Source organism: Erpetoichthys calabaricus, chromosome 13 (genome assembly GCF_900747795.2).
Source record: "Erpetoichthys calabaricus chromosome 13, fErpCal1.3, whole genome shotgun sequence".
Lineage (NCBI taxonomy): Eukaryota > Metazoa > Chordata > Cladistia > Polypteriformes > Polypteridae > Erpetoichthys > Erpetoichthys calabaricus.
Window position 1 is genome coordinate 56,012,448 of NC_041406.2, and position 27,899 is coordinate 56,040,346.

The 27,899-nt window shown below is 34.7% G+C and overlaps 1 protein-coding gene across 2 annotated transcripts in view; it reads right to left on the reverse strand.

Annotated features, from left to right (window-relative positions):
- Positions 1-755: 755 nt before the first annotated feature.
- Positions 756-27,899, reverse strand: part of abcb5 (ATP-binding cassette, sub-family B (MDR/TAP), member 5) — a 56,254-nt gene continuing 29,110 nt past the window's right edge. For both annotated transcript variants that reach the window (XM_028818312.2, XM_028818311.2), the window contains exons 16-29: positions 27,205-27,366; positions 24,984-25,178; positions 24,569-24,718; positions 22,883-22,987; positions 19,618-19,695; positions 18,571-18,654; positions 18,241-18,444; positions 11,967-12,067; positions 11,384-11,524; positions 9,521-9,677; positions 8,938-9,135; positions 7,890-8,096; positions 6,404-6,550; positions 756-2,654 (exon numbers count right to left, since the gene is read on the reverse strand). In XM_028818312.2, the coding sequence (XP_028674145.1) occupies positions 2,457-2,654; positions 6,404-6,550; positions 7,890-8,096; positions 8,938-9,135; positions 9,521-9,677; positions 11,384-11,524; positions 11,967-12,067; positions 18,241-18,444; positions 18,571-18,654; positions 19,618-19,695; positions 22,883-22,987; positions 24,569-24,718; positions 24,984-25,178; positions 27,205-27,366 (2,127 nt within the window). In that variant the 3' untranslated portion in view covers positions 756-2,456. The remainder of the gene's footprint in view (positions 2,655-6,403; positions 6,551-7,889; positions 8,097-8,937; positions 9,136-9,520; positions 9,678-11,383; positions 11,525-11,966; positions 12,068-18,240; positions 18,445-18,570; positions 18,655-19,617; positions 19,696-22,882; positions 22,988-24,568; positions 24,719-24,983; positions 25,179-27,204; positions 27,367-27,899) is intronic.

Below are 27,899 nucleotides of genomic sequence, written 5' to 3' on the forward strand. Positions count from 1 at the left end.
AAAAGAAAGTCTAGGCTGCCTGCCTGACCTGTTATGTCACTGCAACCCTCGCAAGGAAAAATGTATGGGAAGATGTGATGAGTTTAGAGTTGGTGAATACATGGAGTGTAATGATAACTGGAGTGTATTATTTTTTTGTTAGGCTCAAGAATTTTCAGTTTCAATCCATTGAAGTAAGGAATAAATGGCTTGTAAACCATGGGGGTCATTTGATTAGTATGGTAAAAAAAAAAGCAACTTAAACACTGTTTTTTGGAAAATAATTGCTTCAAACATCCATAGAATATAAAAAATGTGTCTCTTTTGGCTGAAATTTAGCATGACTTTGTTTGTAGAGTGAAACTTGCTAGCCGCGATGTAACCAAATGAATTGTAGTGCCATCTCATAGAAATTTACCAAACTTATCAAACGACCTTCGTACACGAAACATTTGGACAGTACAACATGATTGATGGACCAGGTCTAAATATTTTAATGGTGAGCACAATCACATCTGAAAAAAAGGTTTCAGTATTTTGATTTAGAGGGGATATACATTCTAAATAGATATATCTTTCAGTTCGAACCAAAGTCAGCATAAGAAAGATATAAGGCAGTAAATCCGACTATCATATACTTGCATGCATAACTTCTTTATCACTAACAAAAGTCCCAAAAAAGGCTGGGGCTTTAGCATTAATTATCATTTGTTGATCATGTTCCCTACTGTATGTTGTGTACTACCATTTTTGTTACCTCCTTTCATTTATCAGTATGATTAAAATACTGTGGAATGCAGACTTCTGTGACACAGAATGTGACACACCCATGTGAATGTGCCCTTGGAAAGATCTGCATAGCCAGTCTTTTTCACTGGAATGTGCCAAATTTATTGGTGGTGCATTTTGTACCTGTTTGTTAAGATTTTTACCTTTGCACAGATTCTCGTTTGTATTGTTTCCTTAATCTTTCTCATCAGCTTCATCACATAAAATCTGTTTGAACAATTTTTGTATTTTTTTACCAAGTTAATATTTAATTGGCATATCTGACCATATGCAAAAGTCCACATACTTGCAACAATTTTTACATTGTATTTATTTAAAGTAAGTCCCATTTCAATTAATTTTTATGGAGGATATTTGGTGAATGATAAATTATTTAATAAAAAGACAATTTCAGAACTTCAATTTGAAAAAGAAAGCTTAACTTAAGATAACAGTATACAAACAACTATACATTTCAATTACAACACAGTATCATACATGTAACATTTATTAAATGTATCTTAACAAAAAACTTAAATACAGTAAAGAATAAAAACATCACATGTAACATAGGCTTATTAGTGCATTTGCATAAAGACCAAGGAATGGCTTATGCATATTTTTCAGGATCTTTGGCAAGAATATAGAACTGCTGCAAGTGAGCTGCTGTCGTTTCAGTTCTGTAAAGCAGAAGGTGACTGACATTTGAACATTTTCTGAATATCATATGGTGGTTCTTCACAAGTTCAATGCAGCAACTTTCAACAGGTTCATTATAGTAATACCATGGTGTTTCTTGAACTAATGGCTTGATTTAGGTAATTATGTATGATTCTGCTAACTTCTAGTCAATACTATTTGAGTGCAATTTACCGTGTATCTGACATTTCAATTCAAATAACAAGCATACTCGCTGCTTTTTTGAATCTTTGCAGTGATTTTGAAGAAACATTGTTTAAAAGGACTTGACCACTTCAAACAACATAGTAACACTGAGCTTTACTGTATCAGACTTTGAACTTTTTAGTGCTCTTGTGACTACTAGTTACACTGCCACCAGTAGAATGTTCTTTCAAATAACAGGTTTAGTTTGACCACTTACAGATCCATTTTTATCTTTAATAGAAATAAAAGAAAAATCAGTTATAGTTTCTTGTTTAAGAGGTTGCAGATGCATTTGATGCACAATTATATATAATCTTCCCCCAGCTTTCAAGATACAAAGTAGAAGTTATTACAGCAGTATGTTTGTTGAATTATAGTTCATTTAGAGCGAAATCTCCGAATGCTAAACCTTTTAGGCAAAAATAAATTGCATAGCATGCCAAAGTAAAATCACATTTTTTCTTGTGTAAAGAAATCTTAATGTGAGAATACAGCAGTGTAAAGAAACAGTGACTATGAAATATTAATTACAATCAGCAAAATCTATATTGAACTCTTATTTTTTACCTGAGATGGCTGACAGTAATCTATCTTGGCAACACATTGAGTGGTATGTTGCTTTTATAATACACATTTTTATACTGAAGATCTTTATCAAATTGACAAAGCAAACTGCTAATTTAACTTATGCAACAGTGTTTTCTTGATTCTGGGGAAAATTAAAAGTGCAGCCAGCAGAGCAAGAATGATATTTCATCTTGACTTGATCAAAAACATAATCTTTGCCAGAGTCTTTTAATAGCAGTCCACACTGTAGGCTGATACTAATGTCCACTTTGAGCATTAGCAAGTGCATAGTAAGCACCACCCTTAGCAATCAGTTCACTATGAGTTCCCTGCTCAACTACTTCTCCATTACTGATTACTGCAATGATGTCAGCATTTTGAATTGTAGATAAGCGATGTGCAATAATTATGCAAGTACGTCCTTGTCTGGCTTCGTCCAAGGCCTCCTGGACTATCTGTATTAAAAGGAAAGGAAAAAGCTCCAAGTTAAGCAGCTATTGAGTATTTTATTGATATGCTATTATTATTTCTCTCTTTAACTTTTGTTGCTTTGATCAGAGAATTTTTGCTTATCTTTAATGGTTACACCAATAAGCACATATACTGTGATGTGAAAAAGCACACCGTCTTTCTCTTCTGTAGTTTTATGTGTAACACATAATCACATATCCTCATAAAGTCCTACAATAAGATCTATCTAATCACATTAGACAAACAACACACAAAAACATTTAAATTGCCCTTTGTGTATTCAACAAAAATAATTAAAAAATGTAGGAGCTATGTCTTAAAAATGAGTTACATACCATGGCTTAATCGCTGATTAACGACCTCATCTCCCAGAAGGAAGTGGACATGTTTCTACTTACAGAAACTTGGCAACAACCTTGTGACTATTTACATTTAAACATGCTGACGACTCCTCCTGATTACAGCCACATATCTAAACCCAGGTTAACAAGAAAAGGAGGTGGTCTGGCTGTGATTTATAGATCTACCTTAACAATGAAGGAACCCTCCTTTTTTGAAGTCCCATCTTTTGAATATATTTCTGTGAAGCTGGTTTCCTCCCCTCCTGTGCTTCTGTTCTTAGATTATCGCCCTCCCAAATCTGTGGTGAATTTTCTGTCTGAATTTAATGAACTTCTCACTGTAATCTCATCACTTTGCCCTGCTGTAATTGTTCTTGGTAACTTTAATATTCATGTTGATATCAACTGCTCTCTCACAGCTGAGTTTCTCTCAACTTTGGAATGTTTTAACTTGATACAGCATGTTGATTTCTCCACTCATACTCATGGTTATATTCTTGATTTGTTTTATTCAAATGGCTTGAAAAATGTCTGTCTCAGGTTCACTCTGGTATTTCTGATCATAAGCTTATCGAATGTAACATTAACATTATTACCACTACTTCTGTTGAGTAAAAGTTGGTCTCCTATCGCAACATTAGGTCTGATAATTCAGATTTGTTTGCTGCTTCCCTTCTGTCTTCGTCTCTTTCTGGCCTGCGTAGTCTTTCCTCTCCTGACAGCATGGTTTCCCTTTATAACAACTGTGTTTCCCATCTGCTAGATAACTTTGCTCCTTTAAGAACTAGGCAGGTTCCAGTCACCCGCTCCTGTCTCTGGCACACTCATGAGCTCAGAGCTATGAAAGCCATTAGCTGGCATCTTGAGTGGTTTTATAAGATAACAGGCCTCATAATTCTTTCACAGCTTTACACTGAGCACATTCTTAAATATAGGGATGCCCTTAAGACTTCTCGCACCAACTATTATTCCTATCTCATAACTGATGCTAAATCTAGGCCTTGAACTCTTTTTAGGACTGTTAATAAATTCCTTCAACCTCCTCCTCTAGCATATCTCAATACAGCTGAACAGTGTCAGGCTTTCTTACATTTCTTTGATACCAAAATTGATCAAATCTATCACAGTTTCCCTCCACACCTCAATCACTCACTCATTCTAATCTGCCATCTCCATCATCAAGACTCACTTGTTTCTTGCTTGTTGACTCTCTTTCTCACCATCTCTGAACTTATTAATAAGTCTAATTCCCCCTCCTGTCTACTTGATCCTGCCCCTACTTCTTTGCTTAAGACATGCTCATCCATGATTAGTATTCCTGTTGCCTCATTGATAAATGCATGTTTTGTTTCAGGTTCTGTCCCTACTTCCCCCAAAATTGCTGCAGTTACCCCAATCCTTAAAAAAAACTGACTTGGATCCTTCTTCTCTCTCCAGTTACAGGCCTATCTCTTTTTTTGCTAAGGTGATGGAACACAATGCTACACAACTCCATGCCTTTCTTCTAGACAATAAAATCTATGAGCCTTTTCAGTCTGGTTTTTGTACACAGCACAGTACTGAGACAGCTCTTCTCCATGTAGTTAATGATCTTCTCTGGTCTGCAGACTGCAGTTCACTTAATATTCTCCTCCTTCTTGACTTAAGTGCAGCATTTGACACTGTTAATCATGAAATCCTCCTCTCACATCTCTCCACTGTAGGAGTCTCTGGTTTAGACAATCAATGATTCACATCATATCTTTCTAATAGGCAATAGTTTGTCACACTCGGCCGATATAAATCCTTCACCTCACTTGTGTGTGTGGGGTCCCTCAGGGTTCACTCCTTGGGCCATTACTCTTTCTACTTTATATCCTTCCATTGGGTCAGATTATTCGCAGACATGGGCTTAATTTCCACTGCTATGCAGGCGATATACAGTTATATCTTAGTATACACTCCCCTACAGACTCGCCTCCCAGCACTCACTGACTGCATCGCTGGTCTTAAGCTATGGATAGAAAATAACTTTCTCAAACTTAATGCTAATAAAACTGAAGTGTTACTGGTAGGCCCAGACTCCCTACTTTCTAAAGCATCTAACTTCTCGGTTTCTCTGGTACACTTGTCATACCTGCTCCTGTTGTCAGAAACCTTGGTGTTTTGTTTGAATCAACGCTTAATTTTGAGCTACACATTAGGTCTCTGTCCAAAATGTCATTCTATCATCTCCATAACATTGCTTGCCTCTGTCCATTTTTGTCCTTTAATGATGGTCAAACTCTGGTTCATCGATTCATAATGTCTCGCATTGATTAATGTAATTCCCTCTTCATTGGCTTCTCTGCAAAATCTATACAGAGGCTACAGTACACTCAGAACTCTGCAGCCAGAGTCCTTATCCGCAGAAAGCGTTCTGCTCACATCTCCCCTGTTCTTTATCGGTTCCATTAAGGATTAAATTCAAGATTCTGCTTCTCACCTTCAAATCCCTACATAACCTTGCCCCTGTCTACCTCACTCAACTCCTAGCTCCATACACCCCTTGTCGCTCTCTCAGGTCCTCATGCAGTCATCTCCTTACTGCTCCACGCACCAGAATCTCCAGCCTGGGAGGCAGGTCCTTTAGTGTTATGCCCCCTCAACTCTGGAACTCTCTTTCCCAGTCTCTGAGATTGTTCCTCTTTCTCCACCTTTAAATCTCAACTTAAAACTTTCGTTTTTGACAAACTTTTGTCTTCGGTGTGATCTTTTTTTTCCCTCCCCATCTATATGTAAAGCGACTTTGGGTTTGTGAAAGGCACTCTATAAATGCATATTATTATTATATGACAAACTTACTTCAGGTCATTGCTATTTGAGGAAATTTGTATACACACGGCTCTTTTAAAGTCCTTCCACAGCATCTGAAAGAAGTGGAGATCTAGACCTTGACCTGACCACTTTTAGAACCTCTACACTTTTCTGAGTTTTAATCCTTGTAAAGTTGCTGGTGTGCTTAAGATCAAGAAAAATATTGTTTTGCTCTACTTTTAATGCACTTGTACCACCTGCTGGGGGGCAGTAGTGTGAACAGTGAGTGGCCAGGATGGGAAGGATCTTTAATGATTTTCCTGGCTCGGCGGAGGCATTGGGCACTGGAGATATCTCCCAGGGAGGGCAGAAAGCAATCAATGATTTTCTCTGCCATGGATATTACCCTCTGCAGAGCTTTCCTGTTGCTATACAGCCAGCATACCATGTTGAAATACAGTGTGCTAAAACACTCTCAATGGTTCAGCGGTAGAAGGTCAACAGTATCTTGATTCATTCTTGATTCATGGGATGTCTTAACTCATCTCAACCATCTTATAGATATGGTAATGGACAACTCTTCATACATTCTCCAGTTTTTAATCACTTTTACTAACCTTCTCGCTTTCTGTGTCAAGTGCTGATGTGGCCTCATCCAAAAGCAGCACCTTTGGATTTCGAACCAAGGCACGTGCAATCGCAATTCTCTGCTTCTGTCCTCCTGAAAGTTGTGCTCCTTTGTCTCCCACTTTGGTACTGTATTTCTTTACAAATAATAATTTGAAAATCATTACCACATTGGTTTTCAGTTCATATTTATTTGTTATTCATAGTAGTGCTTCTTACATTTAAAATTTAATGCTTTAGAAAATTATTCATAGTATTGCAGTCAGTCTGTTCTTGCTAGGTACTTAATCAAACATTCAAGGCCCAAAAAGAATTTTAGCACATCTCCAAATATGAGTAAATTAAGTCTATTTTTAGCATATCTTATATAGCAAAAACTTGTTAGTCATGAATTAGATGTATTTTTATACATAATAATAATTTACAAATAAAACTGTCTGTCCTATATGATCATATCTAGAGAGGTAAGTCATCTTTGTTCAATAAATTAATGTACTATTAATAAAAAGGCAATGCAATCTCGTATTTCAGACCTTTTGGACAGCTTGTCAATGCCTCCTGAAAACATGTACATTTCAAATACTAGAACTAGAGTTTATTTATTCACAATGAATGTGCCATGCAAACATGGTGATTAACTGCCACAGACTGCAAAATATGGTGTTACTTTTGGTACAATTTCAAGTGTTCCTTTGTTTATTTAGTTGTCCTTAGATGGACTCAGTTTTTAATCATTGATAGTGCCAAATCAATAAAAAAAAAAACATGTAGTAATTTATTCTCTGGTGTAAAGTTTAACATACTGTAGCTTGTGTTTGAAATCATGCCGATACCTAAATTGCCTCTACACTCTAAAGTCAAATCCCTAGATAGAATCCCAAGATAGAAAGGGGCACTTAAACCACATTTTTGGGTTTATGGACAGCCAAGCATTCAAATCACATTTTGGGTCAGGGTTGTCTTTTAATACTTCAGAGACACTATCTTACCATGATATTTAGTGGATTTAATGGATCTACACCACTGAACTATGAACTACCTTTAAGTGGCAAGCCATACAAGGCAGCATCCATGTTGTCCGTTTAACATTCTTATCAGCATGATCCTGACTGTTCCAAGTAAAAATCTCTCTGCTTTCATCTTTAAAAACCTAAGGTGTTGAACTGGACTCTGGAGAGTCATTCAGAGTATCCGCCTTAAATTGGTGACCTTAGAAAATTCACATCCAAGGCAGTGATGGTTAATACTGAAGATATATTAGCCCACAATCTTATGTAGTTTTATGAAGAAGTTAATAGCTTTATTTATGAAACACAAAGTCCCATTTGACAATTTAAGTGTATTTGCTGAGTGACTGTGGTCAGTGAAGGTACCATCTATTCATTCCCTTAATTGAGCATTAGGTGTTGCTTAATGTTAGAATAATATTAACTGTTGTATAATTAAAACTCATCCTTAATGGAATTGTGGACTCACCTCTGGTAAATCTTCAATAAAACTGTGGATATTAGCTTTCTTTGCAGCTTCTTCAATTTCTTCTTGTGTCACGCTTCTACTGTTATCTCCATATCTAATATTTTCAGCAATAGATGTATCAAACAGAATGGGTTCTTGGGAAACTATGCCTATTTGTGATCGTAACCAGGCAAGGTTCAAAGATGTAATGTCATTTCCATCTACAAGCTAAAAAGATGAACATACAGTGTAAAATCAGTGCACTAAAGAAACCTAAAATTTAAAAATGTCATAATTTTAATAAAACAAAAAATGCCAACAACAGCACATGTAATATATCAAGAAAAAAAAGTTAGCAAAAGGGAAGATCACATGAAATAGGATTCTGTCACAAAAGTAATTTTAAATACTATACTTACATTGCATACATAATGAATTTACATACACCGTCTTATATTATTTTTTATTATAGATATGTGCCACGTTTGGTCTCTTGCATTCTTTTTGATATACAGATGCTACAATTACTAGTTCATATATTTTTCTTTAAGCAAAATTGAACATAGTATGCGGTTCACTGTACACACAAATCAAATAAATAAATAACTAAAAACTAAATTGGAAAAATTTACTCTCTTCCAATTGTCTGGCCACACCTCCTAATTACTGTCGTAGTGTCTTTGCTTTATTTCTACACCTTTATTAAAGGAACTCATTAATGAGGGAAGTGGCAATCATATGCTAAAATAATGAGTGGCCTTCCTATTGCTTCAGTCAATTCTACTGTTTTCGTTGGTCAACTTCAGCCATTGACTTGGCTTGAGGAGTGGGTCCAGGTACCCCTTTTCTTGGTGATGTTCTCTTATTTTTTGAGACAATAATAGGGATCTTAAACGGACTGTTCTTTTTTGACCTCCTGCATGTAGAAAAAATTTCCCTATCAGAAGTACAAATACCCAGATAACATATATCTAAAGATCATTTGGCCACATAAGCCTTCTAATCACTCCAAGGTTACAATCTTAGAAGAGGTAATCATTTTACCACTATTTCCAAATGATTGTCTTACCACATGTCCATTAATTGGATCATAAAATCTTTCAAGAAGCTGAACAGAAGTGCTTTTCCCACATCCACTACTTCCCACCAGTGCAAGTGTTTGTCCTTTGGAAACCTTCACATTAAGTCCTTGCAACACCTGCACATTCTTCCTAGTAGGGTAAGCAAAGTGGACATCTTGGAATTCAATGTTACCATCAAAATGATCCTACAGAAGGGAAAAGTAATAACATATATAATTCTCATGCATAAAACATTTTCAGAATATGTGACATGCCAGAATCTATTCTAGTAGCACTAGCCACAAAACAGGAATCAACAATGGATGGTATGCAAGTAATTTGTAGGGTATGCTAACTGTTAAATTACAGCTGACCAACATCTTAATATCCTGAAAAGGGTCACGGGGAAAATGGAGTGTCTCAAAAAGCAGTGGGCATAAGGCAGGAACAATCCCTGGACAGACACACATTAGAGACAATTTACCAATTCAAAGTGTTTGGACTGTGGAAAGAAACATCCTAATATACAGAATATAATTATACACATTATACATAGATGAAATGCTCATATTGTTTATTATAATCACCTACCAGTTTTTGACCTTCAGTACTAAATATGTCAATCTTTGGCTTCTTCTCTAGTAGAGCAAATATTCTCTGGGCTGATACTTTAGCTTTAGCCAAATCTGGTGCAAAAGATGATGTCTGTCCAACATGCATTGCCGCAAATACAATTACAGAGAAAACTCTAAGAGGAAAAAAAGAGCACATTATCACTGTACATACACCCTTGACAAAATTAATCAATTGGGATTGGCTCCAGCAGACCCCCGTGACCCTGTGTTCGGATTCAGCAGGTTGGAAAATGGATGGATGGATGGATGGCTATTTTAACACTGTTATCATAAATAAAATATTTTAAATGAATAAATTAAATAAGAGTGATATAAGAAAGGATGGGGTTTGCACACTAAAACAAATAACAATGGAAGATGTTTCTTATTTGGCATTTAACATTTGTATTAGCATTGTTTCATTGTTCTTATCTTTTGCAATACAACATTTTTAATAAGGAATAAAGGTCACAATTATATTCATTTTTGATTGTGATGGCCGCGGTCATTGTAAATGGATTCCCCCTGTTAATAAATTTTACTTCTGAATAAATAAATCTGACATAACATTGCATTCTCAAACATACTAAATAAAGTTCAGAAGTGCAGAGGGCCAGGGTCAATCTCAGTGGCCTTGGGCACAAGACAGGAAAAGGTTCTGGACATGACACCACTCATGCACATAGCTGCACTCAAGCCATTCTAGAGCTAAAAATAAACCTGAAGCACGTGTTCAGACTAGCATGGTGTAAAAAAAAAAAAAAAAAAAAAATTATGTATATATATATATATATATATATATATATATATATATATATATATATATATATATATATATATATATATATATATATAACAGATTCTTATTCTTCACACAGCTAGTTTTGTTCTTTATTATATTTATAAAAAACTAAATTTTAATAAAAATAACTTTTAGAGGTCACTGCATTTGTCAGTTTTTAGGCCATTTGATCTAAATAGCAGACAGCTATTCCAAACTTCTAGGTCTACAATATTAGCAGTCTTTGACGAATGCATGACAAACGTTTTTACAAAATTCATTGAAGATTAGTTCACCTGCTCACTGTTCTGGTGGTTTCTTAAGAAACAATTAAAATCTTTTTTTTGCCTTTTTCCATAAAGATATCAAAGAAGGACTTTGTTCTTTCTGTTACCAGATCCTCCAACTTTAGCTGTTCAATCATTATTCAGCTTAAGATATCGAGGAATGTCTGGTAACAGTGGCTGCTGCACACTTTCCATCATCATTTCTTTTGATTTTGCTGAGACCCTGTCATCAAAAAGGGCTAAAATTGAAAGTCCTACTTACTGCTAGAATGTTCTTAAAACTCTTACTTAATACTTGAATGTTCTAGAAATTCCACATTAGCATTAGAATATTCTTGGTTTAATTTTTAGATTTTTTTGTTTACTAATCACTTCGTCAGTTAAGATCCACACACAAGACTACATAGGTAGTAACAATGCAATAAAATGTTCAGAATAGAGCGACCTCTAAATGATTCACAATCAGGCCAAAATTTCACAAGTAAGTAAGGTATTCCTAATGGACAAAGATAAACCCTGTGAAGAAATGACTTTACAAACACCAACTCTTTGCTTTGGTTTGTGGACCACCCTAGTGCACATATGTTGGGTGATATGTGAGGAGAATTTGAGTTTGTGGAGAAAAAACCATGAGGACATGTGGAGAATATGGATGGGATTCAGACCCAGGATGCTGGAACTTTGAGGGAGCAGTAATAACCATGGTACTGTTATAATAATAATAATTCATTGATGTTAACGATTTATACAAGCTCTAAAAACAAATACTTACATATACACATTTTCAAATTGTGTTTGGCAATGTGCAATAAGCCATGATCCTAATCGGAAAACTGCAGCATTTACAAAAAAGTTAATTGACTGGCCAATAGCATAAGTTAGACCATATAGTGGCGATTTATACAGTTCTGCCCTGCAAAGAAAACAGACATAAACGTTTGTTTTTTTTATATGTAATAATCATCATCATCATCATTTTCACTATCTTTCATTTTCAAGCCTGTTCCTCCAGTTCAAGCTTTTGTGCTCGGTCTATCTCACCACACTTAGCACAAGGTAGGACCTAAACATTGAAAGGGTGCCAGTTCATCATTGGGCACACTTGTATATATCCCCACTCACAACAGATAAATTTAGATTTTCTAAAATTAACCTTACAAGCACATATCTAGGATTTGAGAGGTAAAACCAGAGTACTCAGAGAAAAAAACAGGCAGAAATGGGAAGAGTCTGCAAGGGCTATAGGACCACAATTCAATTTTTGGAAGCCCCTGCATCTATATTGTTTTTACATTTTAGTATAATTTGAATGTTATAGTAAATTATCAAGCAAAACAATTTAAAAAGTTACCTACCTGTATGGACCTCTTAGACTTTTGCAGTACATATTGAAAAATATTTCTTCACGTGTTAATGACACAACAGTTCTAATATTTTCAACAGTTTCTGTGGAAATCTAAATGTAGAAATAAAATTTTCTGAACAATTAAACAGACAAAAACTTTCCCATATATGCCATTATTTATTAAACTCATAATGAACCAGAATTTGAGAAGCATAATTTTTACAAATATTTCAAAATACAAAAAAATTACTGCTATTTGTATCACCTGGACATTTAATAAAAAACAGTGTTCTCCATTTCAAAGTAATGGGAACCAGAGCCTGTCCCAGAAACGTTGGGTGCTTAGCAAGGATCAGCCCTGGGCAGGACATTAGACCATTGCAAGTCTCACTCATACACACATCCACACTCACATGGGGCCAACTTGGAACCACCAGTTAGCATGACACATGTGTCATTTAGTGATGTTTTAGGAAAACCTTCACAGATACAGTATAAGGGAGAAATGTGCACATTGTACAAAGATAATGACTGGTAGTGTATTTTAATCTCAGAATGGTGGATCCACATAGCATCAGTGCTAACCACTGTGCCAAATATTTTAAATACAACAGGCTTGTGATATTATCTTTATTAGCCTGTTTTTTTAACAATGAAGTTATGTTAGAAGTTCTTCATTTAACAGAATAACAGTTCCTCTCATTCTTCATTACCATTGAGTTTCAGTGAAGCTTTTATACATTGAGAAAAATACTGATTTTAAGTATTACAGTATTGCATATTTTTCAAGGTGAATATTATCAGATCAATCAAACTATCAAACCGTAATGTTAACTGAAAAAAATAAATAAATAAGTGCCTCTTGTGATAGATTCATTGCCAATAATTACAATTAGATATTTCCCATATTTAATGTCAAAGTGACATTTGTGGGTTTCTGCAGTGGTTTAGCTTTGCATTTTAACTATGTCTTTCAAAAACTCTCCGTTTATTATTCTTCAACCTGCCTCAGGTAATAGACAACCAGAATTTTCTGGAATACTCTTGATACTGAGCAGAATTCAACATTTCTTCAGTGTTCACAGGTTATCCTGGTCTTGAAGTAACAAAAAAAAAAAAGCAAAGTCAGTGGGTAACTGATGTTTTATATTATTTGAAATTGGAAAAAATCAAATTCTCACTTAGAGAATCTGTGCAGAACTTTTTCAAAACCTGGCAGTATCTAATCAATAATATTTTAGAATAAGCTCTTAAAGCACTGAGGAAGTAGATTCTCTTCCCATTTCTTTTTCTTCTCCATTTATCTTTATCCGCCTATTAAACTCAATTTATTTTTACTAGCTTTAAGTTTTACTCTGTTGGCCATGCTCATTTTCTCAGGGGTGGGGACTGATTTGTTTTCAATCCTATTTTTTGTAAAAATTGACTATTTGTATGGAATGATAACAATAAAATCAACAAATTAAAAAAAAAAAAAAAAAAAGCAAAACTGTTAGTAGATGTTTTTATCATGGAATGCAGTCTTAGCTTTTCTCCAGATATAATCGGGGACCATGTTAGTTTAATAATTTAATTTTTGACCAGTCTGTTCATAGAGTATTCTTCTAGAGTGTGTGAGCTTCATACAAGTACATTTTATAAAAGTGAAGATGATAATTCACTAGCATCAAGTAGTTGTTTATAGTTTGCTAACCTGCTATGGATCATGTTTAAGCTTGGCAAGATAGAGTCATAAACACAGATCTTTGCTCAAGATCAACTTCATTTTGAGATAACAGACTTACAAATGCTGTTGTGTTTTTTTATAACTTCATTGAAAATTATATACATTGTTATTAGAAATATTTTAACAGAACATCAGCTTCTGTTAATACTGATATCTGTTCCAGACTCTATATATACTACCTGTGTTACCCGGCATCACATGGGAAAGTTTGTAAGATAATGTACCTCAGTTATATTGCCATCAGCTAACTTGATGTGTGAGAAGTACTATGTAATTAAGTACTTTTCTATAAATAATATGCTTATTATTTTTTACCAGGGGCTAATATTATTAGTTGACTGAAACTCTTTACTCTTGAACATGGTATACAGTATAAAATTGCACATGAGTAAAATGTTTCTGCTGTATATCAATTACTGGATGGCCTGCTGACTGACTTTAACTTTTCTTTTTAAACGAAACATGTAATTACTAGACATAATGTGAATTTTGAGTATATATTCTTCTTGTTAGATGTTTCTTGTTTTCTTTTTTATGTTATTTCTTCACTGAAGCATTTATTTTAGTGTTTTTCAGCAGTTATATGTTCAGACTTTAATCTTTTCCATGCCAACAGCCAGACAATAAAGTTCTAACACAGAATCATGTTTTATTTTAAATCATTACAAACAGCAATGTTGTTTACTGGCTGCATATTTAGGCAACCCATACAATGAATGGATTTATTTTAACTTTAGGGTGGTTTTATGTACTAGTTGAAGTGGAATATAATAATTGCTGGTAATATGCTTTGAGGGCAAAAATATGTAATTGTCAGTACTATGTTTGATAGTCTTCCTGTATATGTGTGGTAGTGACCTTTTTGTGGGTACAGAAAAGAAGAGGCATCAGTCTCAAATGTAGACAACCAAGGGAAGTTTGACTGAGTTTGACTAGTGTTTAAACTTTTGTTTCTAGTGAAGTAACACCTACAGTCACTGACAGCTGCAGCAGCTGGAACAAAGTTAAGAGTTATGCTTAACTTCTCTTTATCCATTTCATAGCTCATTTTCCACACTGTACATCACTCAGTCTCTTTTTACTGTGCACGCCACCTCGTCTTCTTCATTCATCGCCAGCCACTTTATCTCCCTGATTATAGCTGCAGGTTGTTCAGTGGTGCTCTTATGCTGACAGCGTTCATTTGCGTGAACTGTAAGCCTTATTTCTTCATCGAATCACTTTTCTGGCCTCAGCCAAAAAAAGGACATGTTGCTTTATTACAGATAAATACAGTGACAAATAAAAAAACATGAATCAGCTAATATTCAGTCTGTCTTCCATGCTGTCCTTTGCCCTTCCTTGATCAACCCAACAGTCACTTACCCACCAGACTTTAACCCAGACAGGAAGCTACTGTATATACTGTGTATATTATATATATATATACAGTATATTGCGGGCGGCACGGTGGCGCAGTGGGTAGCGCTGCTGCCTTGCAGTTGGGAGATCTGGGGACCTGGGTTCGCTTCCCGGGTCCTCCCTGCGTGGAGTTTGCATGTTCTCCCCGTGTCTGCGTGGGTTTCCTCCGGGCGCTCCGGTTTCCTCCCACAGTCCAAAGACATGCAGGTTAGGTGGATTGGCGATTCTAAATTGGCCCTAGTGTGTGCTTGGTGTGTGGGTGTGTTTGTGTGTGTCCTGTGGTGGGTTGGCTCCCTGCCCAGGATTGGTTCCCTGCCTTGTGCCCTGTGTTGGCTGGGATTGGCTCCAGCAGACCCCCGTGACCCTGTGTTCAGATTCAGTGGGTTGGAAAATGGATGGATGGATGGATGGACAGTATACTGTATTGCATAGTTTACTGTCAAATAATGCAAAGAGTACGTGACACGTGTTTCGCCCTAATTCATCAGGCGTACACACTCACTGCACCATCCCTCGGGGATCAAACCTCAAACGTCAGCGTCAGAGGCGAAGCCTCTTTATGTTGCGCCACGGCGTGTGGTTCGTTTATTTGACAGCATGTAGATCGGGGTAATTACATTCATGACATTCGTAGTCTGAATCACAATCTGATTGCAGTGAGTGTGTATGCCTGATGAGCCCAGAATATATTATATATATATATATTATATATATATATTATATATATATATATATATATATATATATATACAGTGGTGTGAAAAACTATTTGCCCCCTTCCTGATTTCTTATTCTTTTGCATGTTTGTCACACAAAATGTTTCTGATCATCAAACACATTTAACCATTAGTCAAATATAACACAAGTAAACACAAAATGCAGTTTTTAAATGATGGTGTTTATTATTTAGGGAGAAAAAAAATCCAAACCTACATGGCCCTGTGTGAAAAAGTAATTGCCCCCTTGTTAAAAAATAACCTAACTGTGGTGTATCACACCTGAGTTCAATTTCCGTAGCCACCCCCAGGCCTGATTACTGCCACACCTGTTTCAATCAAGAAATCACTTAAATAGGAGCTGCCTGACACAGAGAAGTAGACCAAAAGCACCTCAAAAGCTAGACATCATGCCAAGATCCAAAGAAATTCAGGAACAAATGAGAACAGAAGTAATTGAGATCTATCAGTCTGGTAAAGGTTATAAAGCCATTTGTAAAGCTTTGGGACTCCAGCGAACCACAGTGAGAGCCATTATCCACAAATGGCAAAAACATGGAACAGTGGTGAACCTTCCCAGGAGTGGCCGGCCAACCAAAATTACCCCAAGAGCGCAGAGACGACTCATCCGAGAGGTCACAAAAGACCCCAGGACAACGTCTAAAGAACTGCAGGCCTCACTTGCCTCAATTAAGGTCAGTGTTCACGACTCCACCATAAGAAAGAGACTGGGCAAAAACGGCCTGCATGGCAGATTTCCAAGACGCAAACCACTGTTAAGCAAAAAGAACATTAGGGCTTGTCTCAATTTTGCTAAGAAACATCTCAATGATTGCCAAGACTTTTGGGAAAATACCTTGTGGACTGATGAGTCAAAAGTTGAACTTTTTGGAAGGCAAATGTCCCGTTACATCTGGCATAAAAGGAACACAGCATTTCAGAAAAAGAACATCATACCAACAGTAAAATATGGTGGTGGTAGTGTGATGGTCTGGGGTTGTTTTGCTGCTTCAGGACCTGGAAGGCTTGCTGTGATAGATGGAACCATGAATTCTACTGTCTACCAAAAAATCCTGAAGGAGAATGTCCGGCCATCTGTTCGTCAACTCAAGCTGAAGCGATCTTGGGTCCTGCAACAGGACAATGACCCAAAACACACCAGCAAATCCACCTCTGAATGGCTGAAGAAAAACAAAATGAAGACTTTGGAGTGGCCTAGTCAAAGTCCTGACCTGAATCCAATTGAGATGCTATGGCATGACCTTAAAAAGGCGGTTCATGCTAGAAAACCCTCAAATAAAGCTGAATTACAACAATTTTGCAAAGATGAGTGGGCCAAAATTCCTCCAGAGTGCTGTAAAAGACTCATTGCAAGTTATCGCAAACGCTTGATTGCAGTTATTGCTGCTAAGGGTGGCCCAACCAGTTATTAGGTTCAGGGGGCAATTACTTTTTCACACAGGGCCATGTAGGTTTGGATTTTTTTTTCTCCCTAAATAATAAAAAACACCATTTACAAACTGCATTTTGTGTTTACTTGTGTTATATTTGACTAATGGTTAAATGTGTTTGATGATCAGAAACACTTTGTGTGACAAACATGCAAAAGAATAAGAAATCAGGAAGGGGGCAAAAAGTTTTTCACACCACTGTATATATATATATTACACACACACACACTTGTCCAACTTTTTTTTTAGTCAATACATACTTCTGTATGCAGTATAACAGGAGGCCTTGACTTTTGATGAAAAGTTGGGATGGAATTATGTAATCAATCACTCCTTACAATTCCTAGTCATATAGTTTGACACCCTAATTTTCAACGAGAACGAGAAAGCAGCAGCAGTTATTACATTTGACATGTTTTCCTACTAGAACTCACACTGTGCCATGTACTGTGATGTCCACTCTTTCTATACTAAAAGATACTGAAAATCTGTTTTCTGAAGGTTTTCACAAAATTTGTTTTGGTCACAGTATGTGCTTAGAGAAGCTGTGTTGTAATTTAATTAGAATGGTATGTGGCAGAGTTTTTTAGATTTAGGCAGTGCTTGCCTAAATTGATCTTGAATTATTAACTAAATTTAAAGTTGAGTTCATAAGGAATACTAATAACATTTGAATATCTGAAAATTACAAGTTTTGCTGTAATTATCTTTTATAAATATAAGCAAATCATTGCCTTTGTTTTCATTTTTCTCAGACCTTCGCCTGTATGTATAACTACAATGCTTCACAGTGAAAAACATGCAATATTGTAGTTTACACTCAAAACTGCACAAACCAGTACTAGGCACCCATTAAATCTGCTGACAATGGTACAGTAATACTTCCTAAATTGACACAACAGTACATTTTGCAATTTCTTTTTTTTAGAAGCGTGTTCACATATAGCACATAATTTGAATTTAAAATACATTGAACAAAAAAACAAATACCTTTCCAGAGGCTTCTAGAGCATTTTGATCCTTGGAAGCATGGCCAGCCACAGATTTCATTCGAACGAGGCTGGCTCCAACAAGAAATGGAATGCAGGCTAATATAAGGAGAGTTAACTGCCAGCTAAATACAAATGCAATGATTACAGCAAGTAAGAGAGTACAGATAGATTGAATACCTAGTGCAAGTCTTGAACCACCAGCCTAGATTTAAAGAAAAAGAAAGAAAAGCAACACCTTAATAACATAACACTATATTTTTCTTTTTATTTACTCAAGTTTTGTAGATTAATTTCTTCATAAGCATTATCCTCCACAAATGGTACTTACCCCTTTGACAAGAGAGGCATCAGTTGCAAGCCTTGTTATCAAAACGCCCACACTATTCTTATGATCATCAAAAAAACCGATCTCCTATTATAATATTAAATTAACATGTTAACATGTTTTGTAACTGCAACCTAAATTAAATACACTTACAAATAACTGTCACATATTTTAAGTTTTCAGGAATCAAGATATCTGACCACTTAAGGTGAAATTAACAAACTGCTTATATTTAGAGATTTTTGATACAATTTTACATTTTAAATTATTCCTTTGGACCTCATGTGAATAACAAACATTCAGAAAATGCAATTAAAGAATGAAAATTACTTTAGGTGTTACATACAATTGAGAATGTGTATAAATTTACAAATAGAAACAAAGCATTTCTAGCTTACCTGTTACTGTATTTCTGTCTAACCAAATGATTGTTTTTATGGTTCATGACACTCTGCTAATTTGCACATAGCATACATATTGCATTATTATGTACCGAAACAAACATTTATAACAAAAAAAAAAGTACATATTTAAACCTGCTCAATCCATTTTAGGGGCATTGGGCCAGATTCTGTTTGGTCCAAAGTTGGGACAATTCCCAGACAAGACACCAGGTCCACTTATGCACACACCCTCAATCATAGGACCAATCTGGAGCCACCAATTAACCTAATGTGGGAGAAACTCCCTTGCAGAAATGGAGAGAACATGCAAACTCCATACAGACTGATCAAGTATAGGACTCAAAGCCATGATGGTTGGGCTATGTAATAATAAAATAGTAAAAATAATTAACTCAGGACAAATTGTCAAACAAAAAAATTACACATCAATTAAAACACCTGTATAATGTATGATATACAGATTATACGAAACCATAAGCAGATATTCATTCAGGTATTTGCTCATCACTTACAAATATTTTATTATTTTACATTATCTTTTTGTTATATATTATTATTTTACATACAACATTTTGTATAGAAATATTACTAATCTGAAAGTGAATTTCATGAATTGTACATTATTCAGAAGAAAAAAAATACATACTTGTCTCAATATTGCTTTAAAAGAAAGTGATCTCAGTTTCAAAGTCAGGGTCTCACCAGACACTCCAAATGTGTATCCCTGGAAAAAAAAGTTGTGAATATTATTATTACTGTCTTCTTTATATTCAATTTTAAAATTTAAGAAATAATTACCCATTATGGAAATTTGTTAAAATTAACCTATTAGTGCATGGAGTGATATGTTACATATAAGTTGATAAATACTTTGTATGCCTTTATTTGTAGAATTAGCATTTTACTTGTAATACTTTTGAAAGAGCAAGGAAAAGGTACAAGCAGGCTGCCTGGGCCTGTGCAGATGATGAGCTGACCAGAATTGAATGCAGCTATAAGTTAGTGCACCACCTGAAATTATACATCTAAATTATACATTAGGTTATATGGTCTTGATATACAAAGCCAAATTCTATTGTCTTTTATGGCACTAGTTATAATAAAATGAATTACCTATAATACATAGTAAAAGCTGTAGCTCTTTCTCCTGTCTGTTCTTTTACTCTGTCCAATTGTCTATAGATAAAGTATTTGGGGGTTAACTGTTGAACTGAAGCAGTGTATCTGACCACAGAGTGGTAAGTATAATAGTATTATTATAGTATAATGAATTTTGGACATTGTGGTTAAACATACACAATATATAATATAAAGGGGAAAATAGGGTCACCATAAGACCCTACATAACAAAACATAATTTTTTAAGTACCTTCTTTTACTCAAAGAAATTTGAATGAAATAAGCTTGCATTCTATTACAAGAAAATTAACAAAAATATAACATTTTGCATCTAGATGACAAAGGCACCACAGAGAGGTATAAACTGAGCCTTTGCAAATACAGTATTAACATTTGATCTGTGAAGCAGGTGTGTACATTTCTTTACTGTCTTGTTACATGTCATTTCATATTGCAATTCTCAAATTACAGTGTAATTAGTACAAATTAGAGTGTATATTAATAACTATTGGATAGATAGATAGATAGATAGATAGATAGATAGATAGATAGATAGATAGATAGATAGATAGATAGATAGATAGATAGATAGATAGATAGATAATATGGTTAATTATTAGGGGATATTTAGCTTTTGTAAAGATGGAGATCTCACCCAAATAAAGAAATAACATAGCTATGACACTTGCCTAAAATGATAACGACAAAGCAATGGCTATAAAGATTCTGATTTGTTATGTTAAATTGTGATGAGTACATTGGAGTATCTTGGAAAACTGAATATAGTGTTGAAGTAATTATTGTAAGAAGAGTCTAAAAATTGTATAACTGAATTATTCTGCTAATTAGGGGAAGTTGAATCACATTTATGCCATGATTTCTTAGCTTTGAAGTCATATTAGCATTATTTTGACATTATCAAGAAAAAGATACTTTGTTGCCATTTTATACCAGTTTGTCCCTATATGATTCACATTTGGAATGACCTTTAAGTGCAATTTGCATGGTCTTCCTGTATTCATGATACTTTCCTCATAAGACTCTCACTTCATTAGTCAAAGACAGGTGGCACTCAACTGGCATAGTCTGAGTGGAAATGTGGGTGTGTGAATTTGTGCAAACCCTGTTTAGGGTTTGCTTTTGCTAGAAAATGTTTTGTTTCATTGTGACTGTGTATACACAAAACAGGGTCAGAAATTTAAAGGGCGATCAGCATTAAGCAGTGGTTAGTTCTTAAGAATTTGTATAAATTAACATTTATTCCAAGAGTGTTTTTATGTAGGCTATGGCAGTAGTATTTATTGAATGATGTACGTTAGGTTTATAAAAATCATCATAGTTTTTTAGAGAATCTGAGTATGGAAACACCAATATTCTTGTGTCAAGTGTTATTGCTCTCAAACTGTTATCATAGACAAAATGTAGAATAAATTTTAGAACTACACTAAACTGTTAACAGCACGTGACTATGCTTCTTTTGAACAGGAAAGATGGACGGATGAATACATTTTTTTAATTTTACAGCTAACTCCTCAGATCATGTGACTATGCAATATGAACAGCAGTGTAATTTACATTGAATCAAATGTTCTGAATAACTACCATAAAGTGCATTGTGAATTGCAAAATTAATAGAATTATTCAAACAACGGTTGAATACTATATATGGAGGAACTGATAAGTGCTTAATAACTTAAGACTTATGACTATGCACTGTTTGGCATCTTGAGGTAGGTGATCTGGAAATGTGTTATCCAGGGCCTGTTACGCGTTCAGTACAGTCTCTGAATTTGTGTATCCAAACTTGAGTTTACATTTCTGCCATTCACTTAAATCAATTTAATGTGAATGCAGAAATTTTCTAAGAATAAATTTTGTCTCCTCTCCTTTTTGGGTGTTTCATGCATGGAACAGCAAAGAGACACAAGATAGTTATAGTACATGACTGTTACTAGCAGGTGATATTGTTCTCTTGATTACATCTGTTTATGACAGAGTGTGAGCAAGATTTCAAATTTGATAATGGCTATTTTCTTAAAAAAAGACCAGTTTGCTCTCTTGAATGAATGAACAGCAGGCCAAAGTGTTTAAATAACTTGGGTACTATTAAGAACAGGGAGTTTAAGCAAACATGAGATTGACCAATGGTATAGCTAGTATAGCAGTGGCAATGTCAGAGAGTGTTTCCAAAGTAAGTGTAAAGTTCACAGATAAAACTCTTTATTTCCTAATCAATCTATGTCTTCAACCCTTGTCGCAAGTTTTATGTAATGACCCACCGAAATAAAACTGATTAAAACTGTTTTAAATGAGGTTTCTTCATTACACTTTCTCTTCTGACAGTCTAAGATGTTTAGCAAGACAGGAAGATCAGAAAATAGAACCTTTGCTCTTCAAGAGGAGATATTTGAGGTGGTTTGGAAATCTAAAGAAATGTGCTCTGTACAAATACGTTAGATGGTATTCCTGGCAACTTTCACTAACAAGAGATTCAGGGACAGATTGAGGAAGTACTGAAGGCATTATATTTCTGAAGTAGCCTGGGAACAGACAAACTTCAGGATAAATTCAAGATCATTTTAAGGAAAACTGATATATTTTCTACCTTACCTATCTGATGTCTTTAGTAAATTCAACAGGAGAATAAAGTAGGAACCGAGCAAATACTGGACATATATCATCATTCTTTATTCAAAGCCTGTAATATATTATGGTCTTAAAGTGATATACTGTATCTATACATGATCAAATCAAATATAGTTTACTAGTATTTTACTAGTAGATTTACTTACCTGCAAGGACATTACCACTAAGAAAATTGCACCAAGTAGCACAAATAGGAGCGAAAACATTGTTGTTTTTTGACTCCTTATCACAGGATCAGTCTCACCAAACACCTTAAAAGAATGTGGAAAATCTTGTTAAAGACAATTTGAGATATTTTACTACATTACTCAATATATTTTAATGGATCAACAAAGTTAAAAATAAAATACAGTACTGTGTGTTAAATGAACCTTTGAAGACATTATTAGGGAATTTAATTATTAAGACTGTGCACACATTATGCTATATAACTTCAACAATTTTTATAAAAGGCATGTGGCAGTGAGTAGAATTTTGAAATGTACTTAATAGTTTCTACTTTGACTCTTTGATAATTAAATATTCTCACCACTGTACTGAATAATGTAGTTTTCAGATGTGATTAGCAGCAAGCTGATATACACCATCCAGGGGTTTAGAGTCTCGTGTTTTATATTTGGAAATGGGGAAGGAGTATAAGGTATTTATATACAAGTATAAGTTGTGTATATACAAGTATAAGGTATGTATATACAACTGTGAATGGTTTATCAATACCCTGCAAAAGGACAATTTTTCTTTCATGATCAATCATATTAGACCAACTGACATAAAATATACATTTTTGGGGATTTAGGATAAAACAAGAGGGAAACAGAGAAGATAGTGGAACAGTAACGGTAAACATAGGCATAAGTATTCTGACTTACAGTGTCGACATTTTGAGAATCACATAGTTTACCATCTCCAGACGTGGTTGTCAGCTATGTGAACTGCACCATTGTGTCTGATATCAGGGTGCCAAAAGTACTTAACATGGCATGCACTACATACTCGTTTTGGCTTAACAATCTTAAAAAGAAGACTAAAGATGGCATTTTGTTTATCATCATTCAGAAGAAACATCAATAGTCATCTTAAGGCCTGTATTGCTTCCGTTGTTTAGGAATTCAGTTTTAGTTTTGTGCTTTGGGTCTTGGCATTTGGTATTCTGACTGCCATCCTGGCTTACTGATATTTTTACTTGACCCTAACTTCACTTCCAGCTTCTTCTTAAAAAGGTGTTCATATCTCAATATTGATTTTTGGTGAAAAATCTTCTGGCTCCTATTGCCATAGACTAAATGTTTACCCGTTAACTTCAGGAAATGTAAGAATTTTGGAGAAAACCTCTGTGAGGAAATAAAATATTTAATATGGCTTTTACAATTACAAATTAAGAAGCATTGTTAAAAAATTTAAACATTGTGCTGGTATTATTAATTTTTGAATGGTCTGATTATACTGTATATATTACTGCATCAACAAAAACTGGCAAATAATGACTTAGTATTAAAATCCATCCATCCATCCATTATCCATCCATCCATTTTCCAACCCGCTGAATCCGAACACAGGGTCACGGGGGTCTGCTGGAGCCAATCCCAGCCAACACAGGGCGTAAGACAGGAAACAAACCCCGAGCAGGGCGCCAGCCCACCGCACAGTATTAAAATACACTCTGCATGTAATCTGGTCTAATATATTTAAAAATAACTAAATTTCCTTCATTGTTCTGCAAAATTTTGACAATGTATTATAAATAACTTTCCACATTCTCTGCAGTTGTCTGGTAAGCAATAAAAATCTGCATATTACAATTGCATAATTTAACTGATTAGAAATATACTTACTCCAATAATCTTTGCAAATATTATCCCAAAACATGGATACACGCCTCCATCAATTACAGAAGCCAGCAGTCCAACAATTAAGTAGGGCCACTCTTTTTTATTTAGAGATAATATTCTAGAAAGTGATGCCTCAGGGAGATTTTCCTCTTCCTTTAAAAAAGTAAAAATATACTAAAATATTCTAAAAATATAAATTAAGCCTAAATGTTTAACAGATTTTTTTACATCTTAAATTATAATTAAATTAAAGGCAGCCTTGTGGTCTTCATATGTCATATATTTGAATTATGTCAAAAGCTAGTCAAGAATGTGTAATGTATGACTGGCTGATAAATCTCAAATATAACATAGTAATTAATTAATAGGACAGCTTAGACTCATATCAAATTTGAATGCTTTTAAAAAGCATTTGCACCTCTCCCTCCTTTTGTTTCTTCTTTAGTGACCTCCTGGAACCTCTAGCTGTAGATCGCCGTCGTATTGATCTCCTGCTGAGACTTCTTGTGCTTTTAATTTCAGCAATCTCATTTTCAAGGACTTCTAGTTCATCTTCTGTTTCATCCATCTCATCAGACTCATACTCGTTATCTTCATCTTCGTTTTTCATACTCTAAAAAATATGTTTTTAATAATTTTTTAACTGTATTCTTTCAGTAACAAATTTATATCTGTGACTAACTTGTCTTGTTGTGTAGTATAAACATTAATAAGATTAAAAAATCAACAATATCTGTTTTGTTCAGCGGTTAATAGTGCTGAGGTGTATAGAGAGCCAGCAGTAGCATATCCAGAGTAGAGGCTAAATTAAGTATAGCTGTGTTTTCATTTTAAGTTTCTAAAACTAATAAGATGTAAACATTCAAAATGGTCTTTGTTTTTTTGGCTTAAACTAAGACAAACTTTGCCAAATTATGCCAAAACTTATTTAAAGATTAATACAAGACAACTGCAAATATTAAATGAACTCTTTCACTCTGCATATAAAATTCATTTTACAATTATTTTAGAATAAGGAACCTCAAAATAATGTATTTTTGCATTTTTTTAAACAAGTGTTTTTAAAATGAGTGTTTTCATTTTACAACTAACATTACAGCTACATTCAGCATTAACAAATCAATTAACCAGTTATGTACAGTATATGGAATTAAAATATGGTTTGAGTGTTTTTACAGCAAGCTTACATCCTTTGAACTGTAAACTTTTGTACATTAAAAAATGTAAATGTTCAGATTATATAATATATATAATAATATCTGAATATTATATTATAATCAGCATCCACAATCACACAGAAGCAGGAGCACTCAGAGGAAATAAGATTACGGTAAATCTTTTGAAGTGTAAAAAGGAGTGGAGTTCCTTGGGAACCCTTTGCCGTATTTTGCCCTCAAAATAGTTGTTCCTGTATGCAAATCACCTCAATTAAGGTGAATACTGAATTCTCTGGCAAGAGAACTGCTAATTAAATACAGAAACAGTTCTGAAATCTTGCAACATACAAGGCAACGCATCCAAATATATTTTTTTCAGGTGGATGTTGCTCAAAAATAGTCAGCTTTCGGGGAAAGCCTGTTCATTTTAAACTTTTTGGGGCAATGCAGGAAGGAAGTGACAGGAAAAGGAAGGTGCAGAAAGAAAATTTGCTTTTAACTTCATAGACAAGTCATGAGTGAGAGAGGGCTGTAATTCACTTAAAGTGAGAAATTCTTGCTATGTTTAAGTAAGAAAGTGAGTATAGTCACATTTGAAGTGGGGTACTGCAAAGTACAAGTAATGGAACGAAGCACCTGGAGCATGTTTTGAAAACAATCTGGGGCTGTTCCTTAATTCTTAACAGAAAGTCAAATGTATCACTGCTCCATGAAAATTGGTGCATCAATAATTTACTTTGGAGTCACAGAGCATTCAAATGAATAAGTGGGATTAGCAGGGAAAATTATGTATTTATGTCTTTATTTCTTCAAAAGATTTCATTTTTCCTCACATTAAGAAAAGAGATTGTGGCAAATAAATCAAACTAGCAAAAATGGAGCACCAAGTATAATCCAAGAGGTAAAGATGAATAATAATTATTCTGTGGAAGTTATGCACACAGAAAATCCATATGCTTCTGCAATGGAAAACGTTTTTGGGAGCTTCACTTGATTTTCTTTTATTCCGTTTGTGGTTGCTTGACTCCTATACAACAGACAAACCAGCAGACAATTTTTGATTTATTGAAATATATGAGATCCTCTATATTTAATACAAACAGGTCACAAAACTATTCTGATGGGGTTATATCAAATCTCAGTTTAAGAGCAGGGAGGAAAATAGACAAAGGGGGCAACTTATTTAGCTTGCCTTTAAATTCTGACACAGAAGTTGTAGGAAATTATGAATTAGATACACATACAATTGAGATTGGGAAATGTCTTTGCTATTTAAGTAATTATAAAAGTATATCAATTCCATTCAATTGTACTGCTCTCATTTTTGCAGAGATGTCATGAAGAAAAACTCACCATCATATTACTTGTGATATTTATACTGTATCACTATCTTCAGACTGAGATGGCATCAGTGGCTACTCATTAATCCAGTAAAACAAAAAAATAAAAAAATAGGTGGAAATATTTCACTATGTCCCGTACCTGCTGCATGACAAGGGAGTAGTACAATCCTTTTATTTCCATTAGCTCACTGTGGGTTCCTTGCTCACAAACAACTCCATTTTGAAATCCAGCAATAATATCAGCTGTTCTGATTGTAGATAATCTATGAGCAATAACAATTGTAGTCCGACCAGCTCTTGCCTGAAATTTTTTTTAAAAGTAATAAATACACAACTACAAGAATGCATAACATATTAGGTTTACAGATGAGTACTTATGCAAAGTCAAACTGCAATGTTGTATAAGTTATTCTTTATTGCATTGATTTTTCAAAAAAATTCCTAATGAACAAAAAAAGAATGTTAGTGAACTGAAAGTAAATTTTGTAATTTTGCCTAAAATTGACATACTGTATGTATTAAATTAATAGAAAGCATGACCAAATAACTGAATTCCCCCCAAGTGACCTACTTTGAATTAAGCAGTGTAAGGAAGACCAGAAGGATGGCATAAATGGTGAGACAATACACATTTTGGCTAGGATGCCCTTGTAACGGCAACCCCTTACCCAGCCGGCAGCTACACTACCAAGACCTGTGGCCTGGATAAATTACTGAGGCTAACCTACATATACCAAGCCATACCTCTAACAAATAATATTTTCCCCTCAATCAACGGTGAATCACGAGCATACAAAAGCAGGTATGTCAAATAAGTAAATAAATATATTAAAT